Source organism: Rhododendron vialii, chromosome 1a, assembly GCF_030253575.1.
Source record: "Rhododendron vialii isolate Sample 1 chromosome 1a, ASM3025357v1".
Lineage (NCBI taxonomy): Eukaryota > Viridiplantae > Streptophyta > Magnoliopsida > Ericales > Ericaceae > Rhododendron > Rhododendron vialii.
The window spans coordinates 44,388,183-44,400,255 of NC_080557.1; the positions used below are offsets into that span (position 1 = coordinate 44,388,183).

The 12,073-nt window shown below is 35.9% G+C and overlaps 1 protein-coding gene across 1 annotated transcript; it reads right to left on the minus strand.

Annotated features, from left to right (window-relative positions):
• Positions 1 to 1,429: 1,429 nt before the first annotated feature.
• LOC131319293 (glyoxylate/succinic semialdehyde reductase 1) lies at positions 1,430 to 5,973 on the minus strand. The gene is made up of 8 exons (XM_058349484.1): positions 5,724 to 5,973; positions 4,270 to 4,380; positions 4,093 to 4,194; positions 3,463 to 3,564; positions 3,053 to 3,168; positions 2,624 to 2,702; positions 2,374 to 2,544; positions 1,430 to 1,763 (listed from the first exon to the last, which is right to left on the minus strand). Exons 1-8 carry the CDS (start codon positions 5,832 to 5,834, stop codon positions 1,674 to 1,676), a joined length of 882 nt encoding a protein of 293 aa, XP_058205467.1. The 5' UTR covers positions 5,835 to 5,973; the 3' UTR covers positions 1,430 to 1,673.
• Positions 5,974 to 12,073: the final 6,100 nt, after the last annotated feature.

The window sequence follows — 12,073 nt, forward strand, 5'->3', positions numbered from 1 at the left end:
TTTTAAGAAGGTAATTTCAAGCTCAAAAATTATGATCTTATTGAAATCTAAAAATATGCAATATGAATCTTGTTTGGAAGATCTTGATGAGATCTTTTATACGATACAAAAAAATTTGAAAAATTATTTTTCATTTACTTTATTTTTGAGTTTGAAAATGTGAAATAAGCTGCTTATTTTTTAAGAAGGTTTCTGAAACGGGACCTCAGTATCCACGGGTCTCTTGTATCTTTCCAAGGCAACCAAAGAAAATAGAGTTATTTTCAAGAACACCGCTTCAACTATCGTTTTGTCAACATGACCCCTTCATGTTTAGAACTCATCAATCTTACCTCTTAATTTATCAAAACTCATCAACTACACCCCTCCCCTTATTTCAGTTAAAAACTTTGACGAAAACAAACAAAGACTAAGTTACCATTGGTCTTAGAAAGAAAAAGGGTTTGGGACATAAAAATTAAAAAAACACACGCCTCATCTCCATCTCCACACTCCAAAGTCCAAACCCAGATTTCAACAAATAACATTAAAAAAAAAAAATCAAACAGAGCATGAGGGTTCCAAAGGCAATGTTGCCATCAACCAGACCACCGGAGATGAGACCTCGAGAGAACTCCTCGGAGCCAGGCGACGACAGGTTCCGCCCCCATGGCAACTGGTTGAACCGCTCGGTGCTAGTTGACTTGCCAACCACGGGGAGCTCATGGTCGTTCGATTGGAAGATCTCGAGGCTCGTCGTGGAGCTGAAAGACAGATCCATGGCACCGGCCATCGTGCTCTTCTCTTTCCTTTTCTCTTTTCTTTCTCTTTCTCAGTTCTAATTTTCCTTTTCAGCTCCATATTTCCAATAAGCAGGTGCAAAGCAACACCGTCGCAGGCCTCCAAGTGGCTGGCGGTGTGTACTTGGGGCTTTTTAGTGCCCACCGAGCTAGGGTTTTTTTTATGTGATTCACACCAAATGGTTTACAGCTTGCGAGGAGGATACCAAGGAGAAGGGGTGCGGGCCTTTCTTATTTTTACCGGAGGAATGAGGGTGGGGCTGGGAAGAAGAATAAGATGGGTGGGGCAATGGAAGTAGGGGTGGCTGGTTTGGAAGGGTTTGGTGGGTTTCTATTTTTCTGGGTAGGAAAATGGGGAGATGGAGACGGGAGAGAACAATGAGAGAGGGCAGTAGATGAATTTTCCGCCCAAGGCAAGGGCATTTTAGGCTCAAATTTTGTTTTTCCATCCAACTTAGGTTAAAAGGTTAACATTTCTTAATAGAATTGGACGGAAGGGGTGTAGTTATGAGTTTTGATAGATGAGGAGGTGAGATTGATGACATGAGGAGGTCATGTTGACAAAACGTGATAATTGAAGAGTTGTCCTTGAAAATAACCCAAGAAAATACTAGCAGTGAACACAAATGAGGGAAAGGTGGAAACAGAACTAAAGGGAAAAAAGCATGTCCACACCTTCTTGCTTCTTATCACCTTTCTTCACTGTATTGTCACCTTCACAAGTTCACGACGACGCCCTAACGGGATTTCGGAAAATGAAATTCACTTAATTAGACAATCTGAATGACATCACTAATGAAGTACTGCGTCAAATTTTTCCGTTTTGATCCATAGCAGTCGAAGAGTTTCCTATCGCAGCCAATGTACTTCAGGGCTCGTGTGAATGCATTCATATCAGGATGAACCTTCAGGAAACTTCACAGCCTCAAACACAGCTGAAAAATCGAGATCTCCCAAACCCATGCTTCTGGCTTTCTTGAATGCCTGCATGCAGTCAACGTCCAGCATTAGTAATTCAGGGGCTGTTAAATTCAATTTAGATGGATTAATACCTCCCAGTAATTTAAAGTTGTACCAAAGGTTGTTGACATTAAAGAATTTACGAAACATTTAGAGGGTTTTTTCAAGTAAAAACTTGAAAAAGTTGGCCCAGAATGTAATAATTTTGATCGTAATTAACAATCATTCAAATTTAAACAGGTGGGACACAAAAGATCAACATGAGAGGTGCACATACACCACAAATATTTCTCGTTTTGCCAATCAAAAATAATAATTTGTCTCCGTGTTTCAAAATCTAGGTTGGCAGAACAAGTTAATATTTTAGTCTCCACCCCGACGACAGGGACTAGCTTTCGCTAAATTTACCTGAAGCCATACAATTTCCACTTTAACAATTTGCGTCTGCTTAGGAAAGAAGGGGAAAAGGAACAACTACCACCTACCCTCCAAATCAAGCTGCAGTGGATTCTCAACATAACCTCCATAGGAAGTTCATATTGACTTCTGGTATTCCAATAGTGCAGACCATAAACATTTTTCTCTCATGAGAATATGGTCTCATACATGGTTACGGAGGGACAAACAGCCTTACCTCATTGGAAGCAGCTGCCACTGGCATTGACACTGAGTTTTCATCACCAAGAGCAAGAGCCAATCTCATATCCTTCTGCTGATGTTTCAGAGGAAATGCAGGCGAGTAATTCTTCTGGATCATAGTAGGTCCTTTCATTTTGAACATGGGGTTCGAAATTGCACCCAGATCCTGCCAGAAAGCAAGACATCTAGAGTTAGGTACCCAAAAAAGGAAACAGAAGTCCGAAAAAAATATTGTTTTGTCTCACCAACACATCAAGAAGAGTTTGGGAGCTAAGTCCACTTTTGTCAGCCAGTATGAGTCCTTCAGAAAATGCATTCATCATACTGCAAAGGAGGAAACATGATTGTAATTGAAAAACTCCATGCTGTACACCGGCACCTTCCTAATTTCTGTCGAAATAGTGTGTGATTCTTGTATGAACTTGCTATGTATACTTCCTTGTGGACATCATTAAGATGCGGGTCTATGTACTCTGCCCTGCACATAAATAGCTTGCTATATGCAATTCTTGCATCCATGCTTATAATACCAATTAATTCCTCGTGGAAATTTTTGCTCTGCCATTGATATTACCAATCAGTTGTTTTAGTTGAAGCTAATCACTGGTCTCAGATTTTCCCCAGTCCAGATCAGATGTGGCTGAGTGTCAATATATTTAGACCATGATTATTACCTCCCCATAATCATGTTGACCACAAGTTTCATTTTTGCTCCATTTCCGACCTTCCCCAAGAAAAAAGATTTCTTCCCCATGACATCGAAAGCAGGAAGTGCTTCCTCGTACAAGGTCTGCAATTATAAAGAAATTGAATGGTTGAGTGATAATAGGACAACAAATACGATACTTTTGAATTCTAAGATTTGTGCTTGGGATAGTCTCTTTGCTATCATTATAAGCCTTATCTGACACTCACCCTTTCATTTGACAATTGCAGTCTCACTAGCATAACAACACGAAAAAAGTATGGCTGTGCTTAGGCTTCCTATAAACAAGAATAAAAGAGCCAGACAACTTAATGGTAGGAATAATCCTCGAAACAACGCAACTTTGGACCTTTACTAATTAGTGTCCATAAAGTTTACCTTCTCTCCTGCAGCGAGGATTACTAGTTGACCATCTTCAGCAGGCTTTTTGCTACCTGAAACTGGAGCTTCAAGGAAATAACCACCCTTTGATGTAATTGCCTGGATATATCAAAAGCAAGCGTGGCACTACTCCTTTAGAACATGGTAATTTCTCTAGGTAAATAAAGAAGTTACTCTCAACAAATCTACAGATTGCTTTTTTGAAAAATGAAGGAGAATTCCTCGGAGTCTTGTTCATCTATGGATGGACATTGTGTATTTGTTCACGCTCTTAACAAAAAATTTTGTTTTACATGGTGTTTTCAAATTATCAATGCATCTAGAACAACATGCAACGGCTTTTCTTTTCATCTCTTCATTTAAAAACAAGTTGTTTGGGTGTGTCTGCAGGTGTTGTGGGGAATTATTGGTGACAGAGGAGACACAGATAACTCCAATCGTATAATTAGAATTGTTCAAAGAAGAAAAACATAACTACACAGGGATCAAAAGTTTTTCCAAGAAAGGGTTCTGCCATAGAGTAACATGTTATGTCTCTCTAGCTCTCTTTCTCTTACTCCAACTCATTAGCTAGTGAAAGAAAGAGGTGAAATGAAAACAAAGTGGTAGCCCTGGCACGAATCAAACCTCACTAATTTTCGTAGAAGTGTCAGAGTCGACAGTTGACATGTCAATGTACCCTTTTCCAGGGCAAATTTGCTCCAGAGCGCCGTCTTTGTCGAAAACAACCTAGGCAATACAAAAATACCTGAGTTGGAATAGTTAGAATAATAGTTCTACAAGCACAAACTTGATTAAACTAACCGAAAGAGCTGCAGAAGGATCAGACAACATCGCAATTGTGTACTTGCACTTCTTGACTACTGCTGCAGGGGTTTCTGCCACTGATGCCCCATGCTCCACCAGCTCATCACACTGCAGTAAAAAAAAATCTTGTGTTGAACAGTTGAGCAGCATTCAAATAAGTGGTAACCTCTTTTAAGTTCATCAGAACATCCATCGGGATCCAAAAGTGAATAGACCCATTTCTCTTTGAATATTTTTTAGTATTTAACTTCGAAAGTTCCTTTAAACATTTAACTGGGCAAGAAAAAAATGATTTTGAAATGGGTACTAATCATATTCTGTGTCTCATAGCTAATTTTTATAATTCCATGTGTAATTCAATTCTTTCAATTGTCACTAATTTTTGTCGAACCTCCTGAAAGTAGCAAGCATACGTCAAATTTTGGGAAGAAGGTGACCGGATATCTAGTGAACCGACTTATTTGGGTCCATGACATTGCAAAGTAGAAACATCATCAAACGCAATTTGACTCTTTGAAAGCAAGTACACGAGACTGAAGCATATCAGTACTGGCTGTGAGGAAGAAAGCAATTACTAAAACAGAAACACAACCATGTAGAAGAGAGCATTGTGGCCACAGCATATCGAACAAGTGATTTAAGAGATGACATACAGGCAAACCACCAACAAATTTATAGAGATTCAATGATCACCTTTCAGTAAATAAGTTATCAAGTTTATCTGTTCAAGTAAAAGAGTAATTCAGTACAGAATTCGAGTGGTTTCATTGCACAATCATATCCATCAGGTTACCTAATGCATGAATGATACATATTTCTGACAAACAAATCAGACCTGAAAATTTTCTACCTTCGAGGGACTACTAGTAGAGAATTCAGATGCTCTGGTTGGCTATTGGCCGTAAGAACTTTAGATTGGAATCATCTATACCTTATCTATTTGATTATAGGTTCTTTTCATAACCGATATTTGCAGCAACAAGCTAGGTTTAGGACCCATGTGATTGGCTAGATAAGTCGGAAGGCTTACATATCCGCTGGACTACGACCAGGAAAGTTGTAGAAGGAATTTCCGCCATCTCGTATACAAAGAATACAACCAAGCTAACTGGTATAAAGCCTGACCTTGCTAATCCTCTCCCTCTCGGTTCAATGGGATTACTCATCCTATTTGATTATCTACTCCCTCGTGTTAGTGTGGGCAATCAAACATAACCTTGGAACTAAGAAATAGACAATTACTATATCATATCAAAAGGCAAAATTTCGAGATTAATCTTTTAGATTCGTGCTCAATTTCCCTCTCAGCCCAATAGGTTTCATCGGCTATATAGCATCAAAGTCAAATGGAAAATAAGTACGCAAAAACACAAACACAAACACAAACACAAACACAAACACATGAATACGTACATCTCGATGCAAATCATAAAGCCGGGGAGAGAGAGTACCCTAGAAAGAGTGCGGTTCCACACAGTGACCTTAAAGCCATGGCGAAGCAAGTTCATAGACATGGCCTTGCCCATTATTCCCAACCCTAAAAACCCAACCTCCCCCTCCATTTTCCCCCCCCTCTCTCTCTCTCTCTCTCTGTGTTCAATTTCAATGCGGGCACCCCAAATCCTCTGCTCCACTACAGTGTCCTCTAAATTATCCCCCGAATCTATCAATAAACTAGTGTTTAGTGCAATGCACAAACCCAAATGGGCCAAATCCTTTTCTATGGAGTATTTTTATACCACAGATTTAGGCTCTGTTCTAGAAATTTTTTTAAAAAATAAGTACTTATTTTGAAATTTTTCAAAAAAAAAATAAGAAGGGTTGTTCCAGAAAACTCAAATAAGCAGCTTATTTCACATTTTCAAACTCAAAAATAATGTAAATAAAAAATAATTTTTTAATTTTTTTTGCACCGTATTAAAAATCTCAATGAGATCTATCAAATAAGATCCATATTGATAGGAAAATTATTTGCGTAAACACATGATTTTTTAGCTTAAAATTGCCTTAACCAAAAAATAAGTATTTACTTCTTATTTTGTGGAACAAGCCTTATTATTGAACAAAAAATAAAAACTTATTCAAGTTCTGGAACGGGGCCTTATAATTGCAACTTCTTTTTCAACCTGACCTGTTGCGTGAGATGGGCTCAAGAAATTTATATTAAACGTTTGTCCTCCACACCCCTCCATAAGAATATAAGATGACATATTCGTATTTCACGGAAATTAAATAGGGATAAATATTTTAAACTTGTGGCTACTGGAGGGTTTATTCGATCATTTATTTTAAGGTTTCAAAATTGACAACGTGAACTAGTCCGGACTACCAAATATAGGTCCCGTTCCAGAAACCTTCTTAAAAAATAAGCAGCTTATTTCACATTTTTAAACTCAAAAATAATGTAAATAAAAAATAATTTTTTAATTTTTTTTACACCATATTAAAGATCTTGATGAGATATATTAAACAAGATCCATATTGGTAGGAAAATTATTTGTGTAAACACATTATTTTTGAGCTTGAAATTGCCTTCTTAAAAAATAAGTACTTGTTTTACGTTCCGGAACGGAGCCATAGTATTTTCCATGATGAAGATTGATAGAGTACATGAAACAATTCCATAAAAAGAAAATGAACGTCGGAACCGACCATTTTATTTTCAAAAATGCTACTTGCACAACCGTTGTGTTGGTTGTGTGTGTAATTCTGACCGTCCAGATGTATTTGGACGGTCTAGATTTAAAAAAAACTCTTCCATGGATAAGTTTAACTTTTATGAGGAAGAGTTTGAGCGAATCCTGACCATTCATTACAGCCATGGATGGCTAGAGATTGATTGTGTGTTGTGTTTTACACAACCGTTGTTTGTGTAGCACTTTTGTTTTATTTTCATGGAGATTTAAGATTTTCATGGAAAGTGTCATGTACTGTAACATTGTCGTTCCGGGATTATTGATCACACATGATCACACCATTAGTGTGTGATCTTGGATGGGTAATTTGGATAGACCGATGGGCCTATTCCACCCACTCGTTTCCTCGATTCGGAAACATCAGCCAATTTCTCTGACTTTTTTATACTGCTTTATTTCCCTAGCTGGGCGACCGACGTCGTTATATCATGGAGTAATCTGAGAAAAATAAACCAAATCTAAAAGGGAAAGTTTTCAATACATATTCTAGAAAATAATTTCTAAATCAGATTCGTCACAAACACCCTAACATTTATCGTTGTGATATGGGAAAGTACTCGGTACACTCTCATTAACGAATTTTCGTGGCTCATTTTACGAATTTTTTTGGCTCGTTTGTGGTTTTTATTTCATGAATTTTATTGGTTATTGTTATGAATTTTTACAGTAGTGTTTATCAGTTTATGAATTCTTGGGGTGTCGCTTTTGAATTTTGTAGTTAAAACGACGGAATGTGCACACTAATTTTAAGGGTTGTTTACCTAATGGTCCTAACCTTCTCCTCTTTTTGTTCCGATTTTATAAGGGGGAAAAATATGAGTACGTACATTCATGTACATGCATCACATCACATACAAACAAATTGAAAATTTGAGCACTTCATTTTTTTACAAGGTTCATATATCATAATTTTGCGAGGCATTTTTAGATACTAACACAAACATATTTTTTTAAAAAGATTGAGTTCTTTATATATAATTTAGACTATTTATATATTAAAAATATGTTTAAAAATTAAGCGCTCTAATTTTTAATCCGTGTAAAACGGTGTGAACATCTTATTTTTCTGATCATTTTATCCTAAAGGATCATAATTAACTTTTATCTTCAAGGCTATCATAATCAAATATCTGCTCTAAAGGATCCCAAATAAAAAAATAGATTTTTAATTATGATAGCCCTAGAGATAAAAATTAATCATGACTCTTTAGAATAATATGATCAGAAAAATAAGATCTTCATACCAATCCAAACAGATTGAAAATTCGAGCACTTAATTTTTTAAGAAGGTTTATATACTAAAAAATATGGTTAAAAAAATTAAGTGCTCTAATTTTTAATCTTTTGAAACCGGTGCGAAAATCTTATTTTTCTGATCATTTGATCCTAAAGAGTCATAGTTAATTTTTATTTCTAAGGCTCTCATAATCAAGTATCTGGTCTACAGGGTCCCAAACAGGCTTTACATGGCATTTTCCGTCCAAATTCATAATTTCTGTTATCTATTGGACTAAATAGGAAACGGTATGATAGTTGAGGGGATGAAATCGTCAAATTGATAGTTTAGAGAGAAAAAATGTGAATAGTTTAGGGGATAAAAAGGGGAAAAAAAACTCCATTTACAAAAATGAAGCAAATTGGATGTTTTAAATGCATTTACCAATATCGAATTGAGTTTTTTTTTTTATAGAGAACCTAAACAAATTATTTTGCACGAAAATAAGCGGCTCCGATCATTTCTTTGGGATCAAGACGAATCCAAAACCCGCATGTACATGGATGTATTACCTATAGCAATTAGCAAAGCTGAATTTTAGGGTGAGTTCTCCTAAACTTTAAAAAAAATTAAGTTGTTTTGTCCTTATTTGATTTTTTTTTTCCATTTGTTAGTTTTGCACCCAATTTTTGTGGATTATTGATTCGTCTTGACGAGAGGAATCGGAAAAGTAAATTTTTTTTCCCTTTTACCCAAATATTTTGAGAAATAACCACTTTTTAGCAAAATAAGTTGATATTTTGCTAAAAAATGGTTATTTTTCCAAAATCCTTGGGTAAAAGTATTTTTTTTTTCCCGATTCCCCTCGTCAAGACGAATTAATAATTCACAAAAGTTTTACGCAAAACTAACAAATGCGAACAAAATTCAAATAAGGACAAAACCAACTCAAATTTTTTTAAGCTTAGGATTTAAGGGGTGTTGACGCTAATTTTATCAAGGGGTGAACAACTCGAATGCAATATGGATGGAGATAAGATTTGAACCATTGAATTACCAAACAGACGGTATCCAAACCGCGCATCACGGTGCTGAACCCCCAATCCGAATGAGGTTCTGAGTTAGTTGCATAGAAAGCAACAATGACCGAATTTTTCAACACGGTGCAGGTAAGTAGTATACTCGTATCATTTAATGCACGAGGATAGGAAACCTTTTTGGTTTATGAGATTATCTTCCTACCTAGAATAGTTAAAGTATAATTTAAGTCTTTCTAATCTAAGAAAAAAAAATCTAACTAACTTTATAGCATCCAAAAAAAGGGAAATAAACGTCCAGTGTTAACTGTTTAACTACTCTGAACGTTTTAATAGGAGTACTCCATTACAAGAGGAAGCGGATCCTCTTTCTCTCCCCGCCTGTCCGACTCCTTCACGACGTCGTTTTGGACGGAAAATACGGCAACAAAATAACTTTACGATCATTTACTCCGTATTTGATTCTACGTCGTGAGGAAGTCGGACAGACAGAGTGGGACAGAGGATCCGTTGCCATTACGAGAAGCGTAATCGTCATTATCTGGTCCTTGAACAAAATATAACAAGAAAAATAATTTAGTACACACCCCGCCCTTCTTACGAATTTTTGGGACTCGTTTTATTTTGGGTATACGTCTGTACGGTACATCGTTTACGAATTTTGTGGCTACTTTTACGAAATTTTGTGGTGGTGTTTATAAATTTCGTTGTAAAAGAGATTGTGCAATGTCAAAGAAAAGACTCAATGTTATGAATTTATTGGGTTTTGTTTACGAATTTTTGTCGTGTTGCTAATGCATTTTTTTTTTTATGGCCCAACATAGAAGACGAATTTGTTGGTCTTTGATGACAACATTTTTGTGGTGATTTACGGATTTTTCTGCCTCAAAATACAAAAGTATTCACTGCAAAGTAAATTTTTATTGGTGTTTACCCTAACCTTGTCCGGTGAGATCATGACATTTATTGTCTTGTTTGGTTCACAACTTGGGAAAAAAAATTAACTCAAAAAATATTCATTATTTCTATTTTCAATTATTATTCTTATTTTTCTTCCATTTCTTCAATCATTATTCTCATATCTTTCTTTATTCATTACTCTTATTTTCAATTATTACCTTAATTTCTCTATCTACTCGTTACCTAAAAATCAAACTCAAAATTTGTTAAAATATCATCTAAACAAAGCATTAATATCTTTTAACTAGGAGTATGACAGATGTTAGAGTATCTCCATTGTAATAAACAATTGCGTGTGGATAAGTAAATTTAACAATAATACTCAAAAAATACTCCACATTAATAATAAGCAATGTTACAAGTCTTTTAGCAAAGTAACCAAATTCCACATATTTCATAACCAAACTTAACAACTTTTACCAATAACCAAACTCAAAACTTTGGAGAATGGCAAGAGGGTAATTTCACATATCAACTCACTTAAATAATTGCTAAAACTCAAAAACACCCTATATTGGAATTGTCTCATCAAGACAAATAATTTGATGTGATCGAGTGCGTGATTGGAACTCGTTTGTGATTGGACAAATGTACATTGTGTATTGTGAATTTTTTTTTTATTATGGATGCAAAAATAACCAATGTGGAAGTAGAGGTTGTTAAGTTTGATTATAAATTAAATGGATAATCAAATGCTGACGCGATATGTTTTAATTATTATTGCGTATGCTCTTTGTAATATATTTCCTAGAGTATACTAGTGCGGAGTATTATATTTTCCGTGGGACAGCGTTGCATATAATAATAAATTTCCATGGAAAGATTAAAGCAGCTTATTAATGCTTTCTGACAAAATAAATTAGAGCCCGTTCCAGAACACGAAAAAAGTTTTTATTTTTTAAGAAGGCAATTTCAAGCTCAAATATTATGGACTTATTGAAATTTAAAAATATGCAATATAGATCTTGTTTGAAAGAACTCATCGAGATCTTTTATACGATGCAAAAAAAAATTGAAATTTTTTTTTTCATTTACATTATTTTTGAGTTTGAAAATGTGAAATAAGCTGCTTATTTTTTAAGAAGGTTTCTGGAACGGGGCCTTAATGTTTTACTAGTTGGTTATGTAGGCCCCAGTAGTTTCAAATTTCTACAGAACCCTCCCCTGCGGTTTACACGTTTGAGACGTGAAGGATGGAATTGCCCACCTGTATTATCGTCAACAAAATTGCTATGGGTTACTGGGTACACCATTTGGTGTACACCAAATGTACACTGCCTTCTATAGAATTCACTTAGAGATCTCATCTAAATGATCGGAGCCGCTCAACTTTTTCAAAATATTTTTTTAAGTATCCTTGTAAAAAATAAACTCCATTGGATATCGGTAAATGCTTGATCGATTCTACGCCTGATTTGTTGATAGAAAATTGGGCGTAGAATTGATCAAGTCTTTACCGATATCTAACGGAGCTGAATTTTTACACCACTACTTAAAAAAATGTTTTAAAAATATTGAGCGGATCTGATCATTTGTGTGGGACCCTTAAGTGGATCCCATAGAAGGAGGTGTACACTTGATGTACACAAAATGGTGTACCCATAGCAGGTTACAAGCTGAAGCAAATACCATTGTCCAAAAAATTTGCTTTTTCATTAACAGGGAAAGGCATTCTAAAATTTTTGGTCATGTCGGTCGGTAAGTCGGTCATTCTCTGCGGTGGGTATATCGACATGAGATAATTGACATTTATGTCGTCTTGACGGCCAATGACAGGGGTGTATGCGGGTCGGGTTTGGCCCTGAACCCGACTAACATCATTTTTGGCTCCGAACCTGAATTAAACAAGTAGTAAGAACCGTCTGCGAGCTCGAATTTTTAACGTCGGGTCG

Excerpts from the sequence above, each read along its gene's own strand:
- LOC131319293 (XM_058349484.1), bottom strand. The coding sequence starts at position 5,834 with ATGGAGGGGGAGGTTGGGTTTTTAGGGTTGGGAATAATGGGCAAGGCC. Across the intron at positions 2,703-3,052 it reads GTCAACATGATTATGGGGAG|TATGATGAATGCATTTTCTG; the intron begins GTAATAATCATG and ends CCTCCTTTGCAG. Across the intron at positions 1,764-2,373 it reads TGGCAGCTGCTTCCAATGAG|GCATTCAAGAAAGCCAGAAG; the intron begins GTAAGGCTGTTT and ends GACTGCATGCAG.